The sequence below is a fragment of the Sus scrofa genome, chromosome 6, assembly GCF_000003025.6.
Source record: "Sus scrofa isolate TJ Tabasco breed Duroc chromosome 6, Sscrofa11.1, whole genome shotgun sequence".
Taxonomy (NCBI): domain Eukaryota; kingdom Metazoa; phylum Chordata; class Mammalia; order Artiodactyla; family Suidae; genus Sus; species Sus scrofa.
The window spans coordinates 164,902,630-164,922,273 of NC_010448.4; the positions used below are offsets into that span (position 1 = coordinate 164,902,630).

Genomic DNA, 19,644 nt, shown 5'->3' on the forward strand with positions numbered 1-19,644 from the left:
GAAGATGGAGAGCAGACCTGGGCAATGTGGCTCATCAGGCTTCCCGGAGAGATGACACGGAAGGGCGGCCTTGGGGTCAGCGTGTGGGCTGAACAGTGGATTGGTGCTTGCGTGTCAGGAATACCTGTGGCTATTGTAGTCCCACTGGGTGAGACGCGGCCCCTGGTTGTCTGCTCTGCGAGTCCTGGGCCTTCTCCCCATGCAAGAGCCAGGTTGGTGATTGCATCTGTATCTTTAACACTTACTATGCTTCCAGTCAATACCTACTGACTAACAGGTCTTACAAAGAAAGGAGAATATGCATCCCTACTCTTATCATTCTTTTGGGGGGTGGGGGTTTGGTGCTGCACCTGTGGCGTGCAGTTGTTCTAGGGCCAGGGTTGAACCTGCACCACAGCTGTGACCCGAGCCACGGCAGTGACAACGCCAGATCCTTAACCTGCTGCACCTCCAGGGAACTCCCCCTACTCTTATTTTAATGAGGGAAACAGGATAAAGTTATGCCTAGGAATAGAAACACATGTATTGAGGAGGAGGAGGATACTGTGGTGGTGAGACTGCACGTGACCTGCCCCTGCCCCCCCGTACAACTGACTTGTCATCACCCCTCCCGCTCTCTGCTCCAGCCAGCCTGGACGATTTGCAGTGGCACTAGCCAGCAAGCTGCCTGTCCTTCGGGCCCTAACACATGCTCCTCCTCTCTCTCTCCCCAGCCCCTAGCCTGGCTGGTTCCCTCTCCTCCTTCAGGAGTCAGCTGAGCTGTCCCTTCCTCTAGTGAGGAGACAAGTTTTAGATACCTGTCCTTTGCTCCAGAGTTCTCGGTACTCCCATCACAGCCCTTGGCCCACTGAATTGAAATTGTTTACATGTCAATGGGTTTAAAGTCCATGAGGGCATTCTCTGTTTTCTCACTCTAGCACTGGAGGATCAGTAGGTGCCCAGTAAATACATACTTGTTGAATGAATACGTCAGCAGTGCTTTCACCTCTAGTTTCTTACTTGCTCCTCGCAAAAGCCTTGTGATGCAGGGAGCCCAGGCCTCACTCTGACCTCATTTCGTATGTGAGGAAACTGCTACTCAGAGAAGTAGCCTGCCAGAACTCACAGTGTAGAGAGTAAGGACCTAGAACAGTGTCTCTCAGGCAGGAATGTTCAATGCTTTTTTGTGTTTTGTAGGTTTTTTCCCACAAAGTTTTTCCTTTTATTAATTTTTTTTCCTTTTTTTGGGGGGGCACACCCACAGCAGTTGGAGGTTCCCAGGCTAGGGGTCAAATCAGCTGTAGCCACCAGGCTGCCCCATGGTCACAGCAACGCCAGATCTGAGCCACGTCTGCGACCTACACCATAGCTCCCAGCAACACCGCATCCTTAACCCACTGAGCGAGGCCAGGGATTGAACCTGCATCGTCATGGATACTAGTCAGTATCCATGGAAAGGATACTGAGCCACGATGGAAACTCCAAGTTTTTCCTTTTAAAAAATAGCATTTAAAAAGACAAAAATTGAAGTTCCTATCATGGCACAGTGGAAACAAATCTGACTGGTATCCATGAGGATAAGGATTCAATCTCTGGCCTCTCACAGTTAGTCAGCAATCCGGCCTTGCCGTGAGCTGTAGTGTAGGTTGCAGACACAGCTTGGATTCCGCATTGCTATGGCTGTGGTATAGGCTGGCAGCTACAGCTCCAATTTGACCCCTAGCCTGGGAACCTCCATATGCCATGGGTGTGGCCCTAAAAGGAGCAAAAACAATTAATTAATTAATTAATTTAAAAATAGAAATAGTATATTTTTTTTGTTTGTTTTGTCTTTTTGCCTTTTCTAGGGCCGCTTTCCGCGGTATATGGAGGTTCCCAGGCTAGGGGTCTAATCAGAGCTGTAGCCACCGGCCTATACCAGAGCCACAGCAATGCAGGATCCGAGCCACGTCTGTGACCTACACCACAGCTCACAGCAATGCCGGATCCTTAACCCACTGAGCGAGGCCAGGGATCGAACCCAAAACCTCATGGTTCCTAGTCGGATTCGTTAACCACTGCGCCACAATGGGAACTCCGAAAATAGTATATGTTTTCTTCAAGATTATAAAAATGATATAGTCAAGGCACCAATATTCCTGAAATGTTTTTTCTTCCCCTAATGTTGAATTTCAAAACAAAGAAATCTAGGTATGACCTGTAAAACTGTACAGTCAGACTCTAAGTTCCAGTGTGCGTTGGTGAAATATTATTGTGTATTTTGTTGAAAAATAAAACTGGACTAAAACAATAATAGCATTTAAAAAGTAATAAATACCATTGTGTAAAATTTGGAGGAAGACTGAAATATATAAGATGAAAGTAAAAGTCGCCCTGTCGTACTGAGAAAACTGCTAAAAATCAGACATGACCTGGACTTGAAAGGGCAGCATTGTTTTTGAATCCCAGTTAAACCACTAACTAGATGTTTGGCATTTAGTGAATATTTAAACTCTGAGCCTCAGTGTCCTCACTTGAAATAATGTGAAATATTTACTTTTGGAGATTATTCTAAGAATTAGAGATACTGTATGTAAAAACACCAGTGCTTGGCACCTAATAGGCACTCTTTCAGATTGTGGTAATGTTAACATTTTTATTTCTGTCTAGTCTTTCTTTTTTTTTGCTGTTGTTGTCTTCTTAGATCTGCACCCGCAGACCTAAGGGTTGAATTAGGACCTGTAGCCGCCAGCCTACACCACAGCCACAGCAGTGCCAGATCTGAGGCACATCTGTGACCTACACTACAGCTCACGGCAACGCCGGATCCTTTAACCCACTGAGCGAGGCCAGGGATCGAACCTTCATCCTCATGGATGCTAGTCAGATTGGTTTTCACTGAGCCACGACAGGAACTCCTGTCTAGTCTTTCTGCTCTGTTGTATGTGCATACAAATATGGTTTTTGAAGCACATTTATATTAAATAGATCACTGGGTCCTTACAGGGTTGCTGGAAAGGGCAGGTTTATTTTTTTGGTTTTTAGGGGGGTCTTTTGGCTGCTCCCAAGGCACTTGGAAATTCCCAGGCCAGGGAACGAACCTGTGCCATAGCAGCAATCCAAGCTGCTGCAGTGACAATACTGGATCCTTAACCTGCTGCACCACAAGAGAACTCCGGGCAGGTATTATTTTTGAACCTAATTTGTAGATGAGGAATCAGAGACTCTAAGAGGCAGAAGGACTTGGGCTTGGTGCCACATCTGGTTATGTCAGAACCAGGACTTTGTCTTGGGTCTCCTGATGCCAAGCTGTCGAGCTTCCCTGCCAGCAGTGTGCTGCCTCTCCAGCTCCACCTCCAGTACACAGGATACACAGTGTGGCCACCAAAACTTGCCCAAGAGGAAGGCAAGGGCCGAAGGCAGTGAAGTGCGGGGAGCCTCCACGCCGGCTGGGGTCTGTCTGCAAGCACGAAGGAAGTGCTCCCTCCTCCCTTTGAGATAGCAGACCCACCGCCCAATCCCATAGCAAAGACCAGGCTTCTTGCTAGACACTGAAGGACCTCTCGGCTTTGCCAAGAGGGAGTTTATCAGGGAATTCACAGCCTGAATAGATAGCCATACTCTGTGCCACCTGCAGGGCAGAGGTGTGCTCTGTACACTTGGTACCTAGAAGGCCTGGGTGACAGGCCTGCCCCTAACCCTGAGTATGTGCATCCTGTCACATCATTGTCATTTCAGTGCGTGTTTTCTGATGCCTGGTACGTCTCTGACGCTGTGCCATGACTTACAGGAGCTGCCAAGATGAACGGGCAGCAGCCTGGCCTTTAGACACACTGGGGAGAGCGTGAGGCCAAATAAAGCCAGTGCTTTAGTATAACTGCTTGCAGCGGGTTTGGGAGCAGAGGATGGAACACCTGGCTCCCGTTCTGTTCGGTAACACCATTTATTTGCATAGGTTTCCAAAATGTTTGCTCAAACCTTAACTCATTCTAAACGAGGCGAGGGGAGACGCTTGAGCTGGCTTTGATGGCCAAGACAAGTTCTTAGGCCCAGGGAAGGAGGTGAGCCCAGGACCAGCTTGTTTGTAGAGCCCTGCACCCCGAGGAAGCCTTTATCAAATGATCGCACGCATAATAAACTAAGATCCCAGTAGGGTGTATGCACAGGCTCCAGATGAAGTCTCAGCGCTTTCGTACGATTATGACGCATCTCCATCCCCCTCCCCCTGTAAACAGGGAAGTTAAGCTTTTTTTTTTTTTTTTTTCACTTCACTGTCTTCCTACGTTTTTTTCTTCCTAGTTTCAAAAACAACCCTCCCTCAACAAGTTCTGTTTCCAAGAAAAGTCTTAACCATTTGTCCTTTCTGGCGCACCCTCTTCCATTGAAACCCATGCAGAATAGACCAGGTACTCTATCCTTTTGTGTGCGAAGCCATAAAATCTAATACAGCATGTGCGGCAGTGCTCAGAGGTTTGCTTCTTCTGCAAGAGGCTCCTTCAGCCCTGCCTTGGTGAAAACCAAGCATAAATCGCCGCTAACGGGGTTTTCTAGCTACAGTCATAAGTGTGTCTGGGCGTCCCCCGTGAACCGTAACACCACCACCTCTCTCACTGCTCCTCTCCATGGCTGCCTTTGGGCTGTTTGGCTTGTCCTTCGGCCCTCCTTCAGAGTGTGGGCCGGGGAGGGAGAAGGGGAAGTGAATCCCAAATCTGTCCACTCCACACTGGGCTTGCAGTGCTGGGGAGAAAATGGATAGGGGCAGGGGTTGCCACTGGACTGCACGCAAGGGCAGGGCGAGAGGGACAGGGGTCCCTCCTTCTCAGCCTGCTGTCCCAGGGGCCGGTACCCCCTTTCTGGGCTCCTGAATATGGGGACCCTGTGTTTGATGTCTGCAGAATTTCTCACTATGTTGGGCGGCCAATCCTTTTCGTTTACCTTGGTGAGGGTGGATCTTTGGATGCTGATATATGAGTTCAGTTATTTGAATTCATAGTGTGTTGTTGTCCCCGGATAATAGCTTGTGCATGAAGCTGTTAGCTAGAGCTGTATTTTGAGATCCTCTGTGGATTCCTTTTATCCATGTGTTTATCTGTTCTCTAAAGTGTAAATGAAAGTCTGCTGTCATCAGATCCTAAAAATGGAAGGAAGAGTGCACCTCACCTGAGCTGGCAGACACCTGGCTGCCTCCCCAGGCTCTCTGGATCGTGGCATTGAAACGTGCCATTGTTCTATGTGCTTTCTCCTAATGGCTGTTGTGTACTTGCTTCTGCGAACAGAGTCCTGTAGACGTGCATCGGCTCTAATCAATCTTCCTGAGCAGACTTTGCCATCCATTTCTCTGAGCGCGTTCCGCTGGGGTCCTCTGAGAAGCGAGTGGGCCTTCCCCTCGATGGGCAAAGAGCCAGCTTCCATTTCGAAATCTCTCGGAAAAAAAAAAAAAAATCCAGGAACCCAGAGCCTGTGTTTATTGAAGGTTGGTCTAAAAGTCCCTCACACTGTATGCCCCATCAGCACGCGAGCGCCTCTATTTTAGAAGGATGTAAAGGTTTAATCACCCTGGTGGGGATTTAGACCCGAGACTTGAGAGAAATCTTATTATTTCTAACTGCAGGCAAAGAGTATTAAGGCTCCACTCTGGATCAAGGGCATGACATGTTCTATGAGTAATTTATCTTTAACAGGGGAAGGGCCTTACTAGAGTTTCTTAGAAACAGGCCTGTGATTGGGCACCGGGTCATTATTCCTCCTTTTCTCTTTCCCCCTTCCAGTCTCCTGCTTATTCTTTCTGTCCCTACCCTGTCTTGCCCAGTCTGTCCAGTGTCTGAATGTCTGCCTCGCAAATCCTCCCTTTAATGTGGGGAGCCAGGTGCTTGCCAGTGAGAGATGATAATGTTTTTACAATAAATGACCGCATCCAGCAGCCTGGCGTGGACCCATCATCTGCAGGCCTGGAACGGACCCTACCTGCATCCTCTCAAATAAGGCGCCAAGGAGGGAGCGTATGTGCTCGGTCTCATGGGCACTCACGTCTGTGCTCTTGGACGTGAAGTAATTTAGGGCCATCCTTAGCCCACCCCTGCCCTGTTGTACCCTCACAGAGGCATCTCCACTGAGGGCCTTTCGAATCCCTATGCACTTCCTCAGGGCGGTTACTGAGCATGTGACTTCATTTGCATGGACCCCTCCAAACCCACCTCCCTTCTTGCTTAGCTCCCTGGGTCCTGCCTTTCTGGTGCTGAGGTGGGGGATGTCAGAGGTGGGATTCTGCTTAGGGAGTCATCGTTCCGTCTGGGGACTACAGTTTGGGGGCAGCTCTAAATCCATGTGCTAATGAGCTTGGTTAGAGCAGGCTTCTGCTAACCTCTTTTAATCTAGCCCATCTGTCTGAGTTCCTTTCCACAGCTAATGATCTCCTATAATGGTTTTGCCTTTAGTTTTGCCTCCTGGGTCAAAACAGATCAATAGTCCTCACAGATATTTAAAAACCGTCCGTGTAAAAGCTCCTGGGTCCTCCCCCTCCTTTTTGCCCTTCTGGGTGAACGGATAGCTTGATCAGCACAGCGATGTTTCCCTTACGTCTCTTCTTTTCTCCCAGAGATGGGCAGCAGTGAACCCGTTCCCATTGCAGAAAGTGACAAGAGGAGAAGGAAGAAGCGGAAGGCCCGGGCCACCGATTCCTTGCCGGGGAAGTTTGAAGGTTGGCCACTCTCTTTGCTCTCTTAGAGCTGGGTCCGTGGCTCCCAAGTGTGGGGGGAGCGTCTTGGGAGCCCGTGGGTATAAGTCATAGGCGCATCATCTTGGAGCCAGCTTCATGGTTCTCTGTGTGGTAGGCATGAAAGATAGGGTTGGAGAGTTTACAGAAAGGAGTGAGGCGGGGTGGGGGGGAAATGGGAAAAGCTCTAGAGGGGGCACAGGCCTCCTCGGAGTGGTCTGAACACTGCATCAGGGATCGGACGACCAACCTGTCACACTTGCACGTGGAGCGAGATCGCCTGGTGTATTTCAGCCCTTTTTCAGATGGGATCGTTCCCTCAGCTGGTCCTGAAGGGGCCGAGGGGGAGAGCAGCACATAAGAGGGGGAGGGACCATTGAGGGCCATGGCTGCAAATAAAACTTAAATCTTCTAACAGCAGAGAATTCAACTCCTTGAGATTGCAGCTACTTATGTGGGTCTGACACCATTTTAAGAGCATGTTGTGTTCAGGAGACAGGATGTTGGGTCATCAGACATTCTGAACACTGTGTGTGAGGCCCCGGGCCCAGTGCTAGTCCTGTTATCACTGAGCAGGGGATGGAATGAGTGGCCCACTGGACACTTCTGTGGAGGACCAAAAGGATCCCCCTTTACCTGTCTTGTTTCTTTCATTACGAGGCCTGTGGTCCCTTTCCAACACTGCAGACACATTAATGAGTTGATCATTTTGTAGAGTGGTCCTAAAAACAAGCCCTTTGTGAGTCAGGAATATTGGACCTCCAGCCACCAACCTACCCTGACACGTGCAAAAACTAACACTCAAGGGTCCATTGTGAGAGAAGCATGTCTTAAAATACAAACAGAAAAAAAAAAAAAAAATGCAAACAGCAGTGTGCTTTCTTACAAACACCTCTGAGACCAAACCATGATGGAACCAAGAAGGTGCTTAGGGTAGGGTTTTTAACTCAGACAGTAGACGTGTGTGTGTGTGTGTGTGTGTGTGTGTGTGTGTGTGTGTGTGGTGGCAGTGGGTGTGCAGGAGGGGAGTGGACAAAAGTCCCAAGCTTTTTAGAATAGTTTCCAAATCAACAGATCTCTTTGAACAAACACAAGAGTATTTCCTGTTATTCAAGGATCGCAGTTACAAAGTTCCTTATGACTAAGAGTGATAAAATCTAATTTCATGGTTAAAAAGTGTTTTACTCAGTAGTGTGTGGGTTTAAATGCTAGGCCGCCTAAAGAGGAAAAAAACTGACCGTGAGGGGAGAAGGAGGTCAGCTCGGCAGAGGCTGTGGTGGAGCACGGCTTCCCTTGGAAAGGGGTCAAAGCTGTTTGTGAGCTTGAGGAGGCCACCTAAGTGTTCTTGCAGCCCAGGCCGTTGCTGTGTTAGAACTGCTCTGACTCAGCACCCCCAAAACCTCGAGGCATCCGTTTGCATCCTACTTCTGTCTCCTATTTCCTGTGGGTGACGTCCTGAAACTTCTTAAAAACCTCTAGTGACTTCCATTGTGTGTGGTATAAAATGAAACAGTGCTTTATTCCTCTTTGTCTCACCAGTGCCTAATAGAGCTGGACACATAGTAGGTGCTTAAGAAATAAGTAGCTGAGGAGTTCCCGTCGTGGTGCAGCAGAGGTGAATCCAACTAGGAACCATGAGGTTGCAGGTTCCATCCCTGGCCTCGCTCAGTGGGTTAAGGATCCGGTGTTGCCGTGAGCTGTGGTGCAGGCCACAGATGCGGCTCAGATCTGGTGTTGCCGTGGCTGTGGTGTAGGATGGCAGCTGTAGCTCCGATTAGCCCCCTAGCCTGGGAACCTCCATATGCCGCAGGTACAGCCCTAAAAAGCAAAAAAATAAAATAAAGAAATGAGTAGCTGAATGGATGCTGTCCATTCAGATCACACCCCTCTGTGAAGATCCCTGATCCCCTGAACAGATTTAACCTTTCCCTTCCCGCACTCTTTTTACTGTTATTTGTCCCTCTGTGATAGCACTACTGGCCACTGCTTGGTTTATTCCAGGGTCACTTGTGTATGTGTCTGTCTTCCCCACTGGATTGTGACTCTCAAAGGGCAAGGACTATGTTTTAATCCTTACTCTGTCCTTACTATGAGTCTAATATGCTGTCTGACACATATTAGGTGTTTGGGAAGCATGTGCCCAAGGGAACACCTTTCACTGACTTCGTCTCTAAAATGAGGAACAGGGAGTTCCTGTCATGGCTCAGTGGTAACGAACCAACTAGTATCCATGGAGATGTGGGTTCAATCCCTGGCCTTACTCAGTGGGTTGAGGATTCAGCTTTGCCATGAACTGTGGTGTAGGTTGCAGACATAGCTCGGATCCTGCGATGCTGTGGCTGTGGTGTAGACCAGCAACTGTAGCTCCAATTTGACCTCTAGCCTGGGAACTTCCATATGCCATGGGTGTAGCCAGAAATAAATAAATAAATAAGAAACAAGCAAACAAACATGATCCTGCAATGTGGCCTGGTTGTTGTGAAGCTCAGGCCCATGGCTGGGAGCACTGGCGGCCTCCCTTGTCGCTGAGTGCTGCGGCGTCACTGCCCACGTTGTCAGACTAGGGAAGCCAAGTGACAGAGCTCCTCTTTCCTTCTCTGCAGAGGGGTGACTCATCCTCTGTTCCATTTCACCCTAGATATGTACAAGCTGACCTCGGAACTGCTCGGAGAGGGAGCCTATGCCAAAGTTCAAGGTGCCGTGAGCCTGCAGAATGGCAAGGAGTATGCTGTCAAAGTGAGTGTCTCATCTGGATGCTAGCTTGACTTTGCAGAGAGTCCGTCTTAGCTTGTCTAAAACCAGATAAATTTTATATTCCAAGAAATAGTGGCTAAATGAGAGTGAGAGCTCTGAAGTTGTATTCAAATTTTGGTTTCTTTCTCCCGGCTTGCTTTCTGTGTAACCTTGGGCAAGTGATGCTACCTGTCTGTCCTTTAGTTTCCTCATCCGTATAATGGGTGTATAGAACCTGTGTAGTTTGGTGGGGTGGGGGTGTTTTGTTTTGTTTTGTTTACTTTTTTGCCGCACCATGGCATATGGAGTTCCCTGGCCAGGGATCAGATCTAAGCTGCTGTTGCGGCAACACAGGATCCTTAATCCACTGTGCCAGGCCAGGGATTGAACCTGTGCCCCTGCGCTCCCAAAACACTGCACCACCGAGGGAACTCTGAACCTGTATAGTATTGTTGTGAGTATTACGTAAGTTAGTATGTGTGAACTACTTAGAACAATGCCTCTGATGAATGAAGTTAGATTCAGGGAACAGACAGTCAGATGTGGAGTTAGAAGGCCTGTCTGAGCTTCTGTGGGACTTGGGGCAAGTCACTGAACCTCTCTGAGCCTCGGTGCCCCCATCTCTAGAATGAAGGTAATAAATACCTGCCCTTCCTGTCTCTTGGAATGGTCATGAAGACGAAAGTGAAAGGGAACTAGTGGAGTTAACGTTGTGGCTCCGCAGTCAACGAACCCGAATTGTATCCATGAGGGTGCGGATTAGATCCCTGGCCTCACTCAGTAGGTTAAGGATCAGGCGTTGCTGTGAGCTGTGGCGTAGGTTGCAGGCGAGGCTTGGATCCCACATTGCTGTGGCTGGGGTGTAGGCTGGCGGCTTTAGCTACAATTGGACCCCTAGCCTGGGAACCTCCATATGCCTCGGGTGTGGCCCTAAAAAGACAAAAAAAAAAAAAGTGAACTGGTAGAAGCTGAAACACTTCACAGGTTATGGGATGCTGTACAAGTGATGGCCAGCAGCGAGGTGATGAGAATGAGAGCTCAGCTTTGGGGCCAGAGAGTTGGCTGCCAGCTGCATGACCTTGGAGTGATTTACTTTGCCCCTGTGCTTTGGTTTGCCAACTCCACATGGAAGAAGGGATGGATTTAGGGCAGTGGTTCTCAGTGTGGTCCCTGTGCCAGCAGCAGCATCCCCATGGCCTGGGAACTTGTTGGAGATGCAGATTATCTGCCCCTATCCCAGACCTGCTGAATCAGCAACTAGGGGTGGGCTCCCGGCAACATAAAGAAGACTTGCCCACAGACTCAACTTGATTTTTTTTTTTTTTTTTTTTTGTCTTTTTGCCATTTTTTGGGCCACTCCCGCGGCATTGGGAGGTTCCCAGGCTAGGGGTCTAATCAGAGCTGTAGCCGCCAGCCTACGCCAGAGCCACAGCAACTCAGGATCCGAGCCGCATCTGTGACCTACACAGTTCACGGCAACGCCAGATCCTCAACCCACTGAGCAAGGCCAGGGATCGAACCTCATGGTTCCTAGTCAGATTTGTTAACCACTGAGCCATGACAGGAACTCCTCAACTTGATAAATTTTAACAAGCAGTCCACATGATTCTGGTACCCACCAGAGACTTCAGATCATCTACCTGAGCCACCTGGTCTAAGCGCTGCCTCATACAGGCAAACCCAACCAAACTGGCTCCTAAAAGAAGCATTTCTTCTTTTGACCAACTGGTCATAGTCCCAGTTGGATTTATGCTAAGCCATGTTCCTTTTTGTTGTAGTATTGCTTCATGTGGTAGTAAAACAAATCAGTATAAATTACAAGTAATTTTTTTTGTCTTTTTAGGGCCACACCCGCTGCATATGGAAGTTCCCAGACTAGGGGCCTACGCCACAGCCATAGCAATGCAGGATCCGAGCTGCATCTGCAGTCTACACCACAGCTCACGGCAATGCCGGATCCTTAACCCACTGAGCGAGGCCAGGGATCAAACCCACATCCTCATGAATACTAGTTGGGTTCGTTAACCACTGAGCCACAACAGAAACTCCAAAATTACAAGTAGTTTTTAAAAAATATTCCTAATGTGGTTAAAATCACAAATGTAAATTGATTTTCAAAGGTGTGAATACATTCTTGGACGAAAGAACTATTTCTTCAAGTTTGCCCGTCCTCCATGCTCCCTGGCATCTTGGGCAAACACTGGACCCTGGCTTGGCGATTCTTTGGTTTCAGAAGTTCTGCCTGTGTCTCACGTCTCTCCTGTTCTTTGAAAGCTTCCTAGAGACGGGCGACTCCTCCAGCCTGGCTCTTTGCTGCTTGTTTTTATTAGGACTTCCATGACTCCTGTTACAGACCGACAGTCGAAATGGAATTTCAAAATAATCCGGTCCTGAACCTCCTCTGTAACTCCTCACATAGTTTCCCGTGTTCTAACCACCCTCATCTCCAGTAGCAGGACTTCCTCAGAGAAAATTATGCTGTTGATGACTATCCCCTGCTAGAAAGTTCTCCCTGACTTTGATCTGATATGCTTGGTGAACAAACACGTTAAATAGCTTCTGTGCCCCAGCACCACACCCGACTGCTCAGAAAATGGGTCCAGGGGTTTACTAACAGACGTGGGCTTATTTGGAGAACTACTCTTGGTTGTGGATGTCTGTGCTCTGCCCACTGGAGAAGTCTTGGAATGAAGGAACCGGATGTCTGCCCACTTAGCACGTGGGACTGTGAGGCAGAGCCAGCTTTGCTAAAGACGTGCCCACAGGCACACTGGCAGCTTGGAACTCTGGATGGGTCTGTAGAGATGTGCAGAGTCAGCCAGTCTCTGTGCAAACCATCCGCCCAGCTGTTGGCTTGCCCATTCCTTCAGCAGTACTTGCCAAGTATCTCTAGGTATAGGGAGCAGCCCACAGTATCATGGGGGAGACAAAGCCTGTAGGTTCTGTGAGAAAAGCCGTGTAGGATATAAGCGGGTATAGGATAGCAGGGACCTTGGAGGCAGCTCTGGACTTGAATTCTAGCTCTGACCAGAGCTCCGGGCAGAATGTTTTACCCCTGCCTATCTTTCAGGACTGTGTTGTAAGGGTTAACTGAGATTCTGTACCTAAAAGCTTAATACAGTGCCCGCCAAAGAGTAAGCTCTCAGAAGAACTGCAGAGGCGGCCTTTGCGCGGGGCCCTGGAGCTTTAGCTCCTTTTCACGTGTCCCTTTTCCACCTCACTCTTCCTTCAGCAGCAGATCCTTCAGAAGAGCTTGTACATTCTTATCCTTAAGGGGAGAGAAATGCCTGCAGGCTGGGAGCTTGGGAGTGCTTGTTCTTTGGGCGGCTTGGGTGGTGAGAGTGGAACAGGCCAGGCGGCCGCAAAGCCCTCAGGCCATCTGTTGCTTTGCTGACAGAGCCACAGTCCCTTGTCCCCAAGGCCTACTCCAGATTTGGGCTTGAAACTGGATTTGGGCTGAATTCGACCTGCATTCTCCCAGTGGGCACCCACTGAGGAGTGTTTTAACCAGGTGGGTGTATGTGACAGATTTTATTTTTCACACAGATCATCGAAAAACAATCAGGACACAGTCGGAGTAGGGTGTTTCGAGAGGTGGAGACGCTCTATCAGTGTCAAGGAAACAAGTGAGTATGGTGTTGAGTTACTTGCTGCTCCTCCGCGGAATGCTCGGCTGCAGAAAACGAGGTTATTGCCTCCCATCTCCTGACCCCAGTGGTTGGCTGTCACCCCTTCCCGGAAACTGCATATAACTCCTTCCGTCTTTCAGTGTTTAAAAGAGGTGGGTGAAGAGAAGCAGCAACAGCAAAGAAGCTACCTTCTCTTTAGGCTGAAATACTGTTCATATCAGGAATTCAAGTTAGGAGAGGGAGGAATCCATCAGTGGCTGCTTGGAGGGAAATGGGGTTTTCTTTCTTTCAAGCGCCCGAGGAAAGTAGGCTGGCTGCATGTTGCCTGGTAGAAACCTACAGGGACCTGCTTTAGTTAATAGATGAGAATGATGAGGATTCTTAAGACTGCACTGTTTTCTGTTCTAGCATATTTACATACAGGCAGCTACTGCTGAGGGTCCCCGAACCTCATTTAACACTCTTGGCTTCAAAACTGGGCCAAGGTGGTCTCTAGCCCCATCTTAGTCTGCTCACCACCAGCTCCAAATGAGTGGCTGTCCCACTGTGGCTTTAAATCAGGGTCACCTCTAAGACTCCGCTTCCCTCTCTTTCCCTCCATGGCAGGGTCAGCAGGGAGCCCGTGGCCGGTATTGATGGCTTTGTCATTAAGCTTGAAGGAAGGGGGCTGCTGTTGATTTAACTCCAGGCACTGCCTCTACAATCTTCTTTCAAATGAGGCCATTTTGGCCATCTTATTTGGACGCCTTCTCGCTAGTAAAAGCCCAGTGTCTCCCAAAGTGGTCAGCATTTTTTTATGAGGGACAGATTTTTATTTTCAGCCCTGCAGCTTCTGAGTTCAGCATTACAGACTCTACTTGGTTTATTTCGTTCTTTAAAAGAAAAAAAGCCCCCAACACCTCCAATCTCCAGGCCGGTGGCTTCCCTGCTGAGTTACAAGACGACCTTGTTGGCAGAGCGCGGTAATGCTCAGGCAGACGGCGAGTGCTCACCGGGGAAGGCCACAAGTGCTACGCTGGCCGGGAACGCGGCCGTTTCATTAAGTAGCGCTTAGCAGTTAGGGTCTAGCGGTGCCCACGTTAGGCCCCAAGTCTATTTGACAGATGTTTCCATTTTCTCCAGGCAATGTAAATACTGCCCCGTGATTTATGGGCAAGAGGGAGGGCAAGTAATTATTTGCTGCTTGCCTCCAGGACACACACCTACTATTCAGTGTTATTAGCCGCAATTGCTTCCAGTCGGCTGCAGATTTTATTCAGTTTAATGTGACCGGGACTTTTTTATAACTCTACCTAGTGGGTTTTAGGGTTGGGGTTTGACAGCACAGACTCGGTAAAAACACCAGAGACTAAACATTATGGAAAGATAAGGTGACCTGAATCTTGCTAACACCATTGGCTACTTCTCAAACATGGGTCTTCAATAAGCATTCTGATTTCAAGTTCATTTCTGCCCTGTTACAGGGCATTGTTGGCTGTTTTGTTGTTGTTGTTTGTTTGTTTTTTCATTGTGTATTTGTAAAGTGGGCTTCAATATATAATACCATTTTCCCTTTCCCCCTATTTTTCCCCATTTAAGGAACATTTTGGAGCTGATTGAGTTCTTTGAAGATGACACAAGGTTTTACTTGGTCTTTGAGAAACTGCAAGGAGGTACTTACTGTTGAGTATGTGTTTGGACTTCTGATTAAGACCCAGGGTGGTGATCATCCATCATGAATCCCAGAGACTTCGAAAACGAGTCAAGCTAATAAAAAGGATGAAGGACTTAAAACTGCCCTTGATTTGGGAGAAGGGAGGCCGGAGGGAAGGATGATAATTAGCATTTTGCAGAACTTAGAATGTCACCTGTGTGGGCATTCTATAAATGCCTTCTCGTTATAATAGGACTCGTATATAGATACATGTAGTCATCAATTGATCAATCCGTTGTTTTGACACATTCGCTGTTTAACAGAATTAATTATGGGGTGGAAGCGCTTGCATACATTGTGAAGTCCAGAATGGCTCACCAGAGGACAAGTGGCCCACCAGAGGACGAGAAGGGCCCATTGTTTAGGGCGCGGCCCAGGGTAGAGAGGAGACCTGAGAAGGTGCCATCCCTCAGAGGGAAAATGCCATTCTTGACCATCACCATTACTGCTGTCAAAACATAAATCGCAGGACGTTCCTGACGTGGCGCCGAAGGAACCATGAGGTGCCGGGTCCAATCCCTGGCCTCACTCAGTGGGTTAAGGATCCGGCGTTGCCGTGAGCTGTGGTGTAGGTTGCAGATGCGGCTCTGGTGTAGGCCAGCGGCTACAGCTCCGATTTGACCCCTAGCCTGGGAACCTCCATGTGCCACAGGTGTGGCCCTAAAAAGACACACACACAAAAAAAGTGTGTGTGTGTGTGTGTGTGTGTGTGTGTGTGTGTGTGTGTGTGTGTAGAGAAGCCCTTTCCTTCCCCATCACTCACCCAGTGCCAGGATACAAGGTGAAGGTTAGGGAAGAGGTCTCGAGCCAAGCAGAGGGCTACACAGAGGGGCTTGGTAAATGGCAGCCATTGCCAGCAAAATAATAATATAATTTTAAAACGGGAAAACTCAGAGGGTAAAGCAGTTTTTTCCCCTTTTTCTAGACCTTTACATATCCGGTGGATATCTGGCGTTTCCTTTTGAGAGCATGTACTCTTTGAATCTAAGATCAGATGCAGAGGAGAAAAAATTCCTACAGAGAGTCCCTCTCCCCCACCACGTGGATTCACTTTCAGTTCTATTTGATTTCCGCAGCCAGATGTGCCCCAGTGGCATCAGTATTTTTTGGTTACTTGGATAGCTGCTCTCTCTCCCTTCTGTGCTCATCATAGACAGGTACAGAAGATAGCCGTCCAGGTCTGTTTAGTCCAGTTTTGCACTGGTACCTGCTCTGTGCCAGGTCCTGCACATAGTGCTGGACATTGAGTGGTGAATAAGCCTATGTCCCCACCCTAAACTTGTGAAATCTTGACCTCTGAGAAGTTATGCTTACTAGCTCCTGAGAAGGCCTTTCTCGCTCTCCCCTCTGCTCTCCAGGCTCCATCCTGGCCCACATCCAGAGGCAGAAGCACTTCAATGAGCTAGAAGCCAGCCGAGTGGTGCGGGATGTTGCCACTGCCCTTGATTTCCTGCACACCAAGGGTGAGTTGGGCCTTGGCTGCGGTGGGTAGATTGGGCTGGTCGCCTCTGAGGACTGAGGAAGAGAAGCAGGCCAGCTAGAGGGCTGGGCTGGGAGCTGGTGCCGCTGGCAGGCCCACCAGGAGGTGAGGGGCAGGCCTGGACGGTGGGTAGATGTGGAGCAGGATAGGGCTGCAGGAGGAGGAGTGAGGAGGAAGACAAACAAACTTCATGTTGAACAGAGTTTATCTGAGTGTGTGAATATGGGTGATCTTTTCCTCCATTCTTCATATGGGTGAAGAATGCAAAACTCATGCATGAGACGAACTAGAGTCTAGTACAAATATCTGTGTGTTATTCAGCCTAGTCTTCTAAAATATATCACCTGTATCTCTCTTTTAAAAATTGGCATGAGGAGTTCCCGTCGTGGCGCAGTGGTTAACGAATCCGACTAGGAACCATGAGGTTGCAGGTTCGATCCCTGCCCTTGCTCAGTGGGTTAAAGATCCGGCGTTGCTGTGAGCTGTGGTGTAGGCCAGCAGCTACAGCTCCGATTAGACCCCTGGCTTGGGAACTCCATATGCCACGGGAGCGGCCCTAGAAATGGCAAAAAGACAAAAAATAAATAAATAAATAAATAAATAACAGTTAAAAAAAAAATTGGCATGATAGGGGAATTCCTATTGTGGCCCAGCTGAAACGAATCTGACTAGGAACCATGAGGTTGTGGGTTCGATCCTTGGCCTCCCTCAGTGGGCTAAGGATCCAGCGTTGCCATGAGCTGTGCTGTAGGTCGCAGAGGCGGCTTGGATCCCGTGTTGCTGTGGCTCTGGCATAGGCTGGCAGCTACAACTCTGATTAGACCCCCTAGCCTGGGAACCTCCATATGCTGCGGGTGTGGCCCTAAAAAGCAAAAAAGAAATTTTTAATAAAATAAATAAATTTGGCATGATAGGGAGTCATGGCACAGCAGAAACAAATCCGACTGGTATCCATAAAGATGTAGGTTCGATCCTTGGCTTTGATCAGTGGGTTAAAAATCCAGCATTGCCATGAGCCATGGTGTAGGTCATAGACAAGGCTTGGATCCTAACTTGCCGTGGCTGTGGTGTAGGCCAGCAGCTACAGCTCCGATTCAACCCCTAGCCTGGGAACCTCCATATGCCGTGGGAGCAGCCCAAGAAATAGCAACAACAACAACAAAAAGACAAAAGACAAAAAAAAAAAAAAAAAAAAAAGAATGTAGTCAAGCGTAGTGCCTCGCACGTAGTAGTTCTTCAATAACACTTCCTCCACCCTCCTCCCCACCGGACAGAAGGTGTGTTTTTCCCTTAAAGCAAAGCCTTCTGCCGCGTGGGGGTAGGGGAGGAGTGCATGCTTAGCGGCTTAGCTCTCCTCTCTTCCCTTTCGTGGATTCATTGGTCATGCGTGCCCAGGTCCGTGTGCAGGCACGCTGCTCACAGATCCCGCCTTATGCAGGCTGGTACGGCATGTGCGGGAGAGCAGGGTCACACATCCACCTCGCTTGTCTGGTGGCTGAGGAGAGCAATCCATGCTGCTGGGGCCCAGGCCGGCGCCTGACTAGCACGTGGGATGAAAACCCCTGGAAGAGGGTGTCTGTGCATTGCACAGCATGATGAATAGCAGTAGTTCTGTTTCTGAAAGCTGGGATGCATGTACGTAACACCTGCCTGACAAAGATTTACAACTGTTCCCCAAGCTGCCTCTGTAGATTGCAAAACTGGGTCACGCTTTTTACAAGATCCATACCTGGGGGGGGGGGGGTAAAGGCGCTTTTGTTATTTATTTATTTATTTGTTTATTTATTTATTTATTTTTACAAGAATACACTACAGGGAACAGAGGCTGCTGGTGTCTTAAGAATTTTGAAGTGCTTGTTAACACCTAGCTGGCCTGCTGCCCATGTGACTAGAAGTTGGAGGGGATGAAATACGATTTGCAGTTGAACTTGGCTGTTTTCTAAATAACTTCACGCTGGAAAGATGAATTGGGCAAGAATGGGTCAGCCTGAAACAAGTTCCATACTTTTAAATACTGGACACACTGCAGCTCAGCCTCTGGGAAATGAACTGGAGCAGCTGGATGGCTGGTGTGCTCACTGAGGCAGGCCCATTATTACGGCCTGGCTCTCAGTTCTCAGGCCCAGGAACAACGGGGCCATTGACACCTATTTGGAGACTAAGGCTCCATGTGTGGCTTGTGATCCTTCTATGGGAGCACTTGCTGTAATGGAAAATATCTTTCACTTTTAGTGCGGCAAGCTGCAGCCTGGCTCAATTTTGTGCAGCCTGGACCAAGTTGCTCTGGGTTCTCATTCAATTAGGTGACTGATGAAGTTACTTAGCCTGCTGGAGCTCAGGTCTTTCCTCCCTAGTGAAGTGCCTCTGGTGGGCCGGGCCTCTGCCTCCTTCGGGCAGTTGGAGGTCTGCCTGAGAAGTTGATCAGCAGGGGAGTTGTAGTGAAGCAGATTCTGCTTTTCCCTGTCATCCTGCGAATCCTCTGCCTCTTCCCAGTACTTTGCAGCAGTAGCTGTTTGGCTTCTGCTTGACTTTCCAGTGCTTCTGTCTCTGCACTGTACATTCTGAGGAGGAAAGAGGAATGGGAAGTGTCTATGTCCACCCTGATAACACCATGGGCATGAGTTGGTTCTTAGTCCCTGTCATTGGTTAGATGGTGGCGCCTTCTTGGCCAGGACAGCTTCTTTTTTTCCCCCTCCTTTTTACTGCCACTTCCTGCGGCATACGGGAAGTTCCTGGGCTAGAAGTCAAATCAGAGTTGCAGCTGAGGCCACAGCTACAGCCATATCTGCAACCTACACTGCAAATGCGGCAACACCAGATCCTTAAACCATTGAGTGAGGTCAGGGATCGAACCTGCATCCCATGGAGACTACATCAGGTCCTTAACCCACTGAGCCACAATGGGAACTCCAGGTCAGCAACTTTTAACGCCTCCCAGGGTAAGCTGCTATCATCTGCAGTCTCCTGAGGAGGTCTGACCCAAATGCAGGGAAGGTTTTTCTTAAGAACAGCACCTTGGAGGAGTCCCGTTGTGGCTCAGTGGTTTACAAATCCAACCAGGAACCATGAGGTTGCAGGTTCGATATCTGGCCTTGCTCAGTGGGTTAAGGATCCGGCATTGCCGTGAGCTGTGGTGTAGGTTACAGATGCAGCTCAGATGCTTCATTGATGTGGCTGTGACGTAGGCTGGTGGTTGCAACTCCGATTTGACCCCTAGCCAGGGAACCTCCATATGCCACAGGTGCAGCCCTAGAAACAACAAAAAGACCAAAAAAAAAGAACAGCCCCTTGGAGCCAAAGCAGCCCTTGCTGAGGTTCTGGTAGGACTGTCTTGGATGTGCAGAGCAGGTGAGAAGGCAACCAGACAGGCTTTGGGAAACTTGTTAAACACTTGATCCTCTGAACATTCAGGGGGCACCACTGGAGGAATCTTTTTCTC

General features: G+C 48.9%; 1 protein-coding gene across 7 annotated transcripts in view; it reads left to right on the plus strand.

Annotated features, from left to right (window-relative positions):
* The window catches only part of MKNK1 (MAP kinase interacting serine/threonine kinase 1), a 45,820-nt gene that overhangs the window by 14,923 nt on the left and 11,253 nt on the right, over nucleotides 1-19,644 (plus strand). For 4 of the 7 annotated variants that reach the window (XM_021093255.1, XM_005665449.3, XM_013999415.2 and 1 more), the window contains 5 exon segments: nucleotides 6,554-6,655; nucleotides 9,309-9,406; nucleotides 12,950-13,029; nucleotides 14,611-14,684; nucleotides 16,084-16,188. In XM_021093255.1, coding sequence (XP_020948914.1) covers nucleotides 6,556-6,655; nucleotides 9,309-9,406; nucleotides 12,950-13,029; nucleotides 14,611-14,684; nucleotides 16,084-16,188 — 457 coding nt within the window. In that variant the 5' untranslated portion in view covers nucleotides 6,554-6,555. 7 annotated transcript variants of the gene reach the window in all.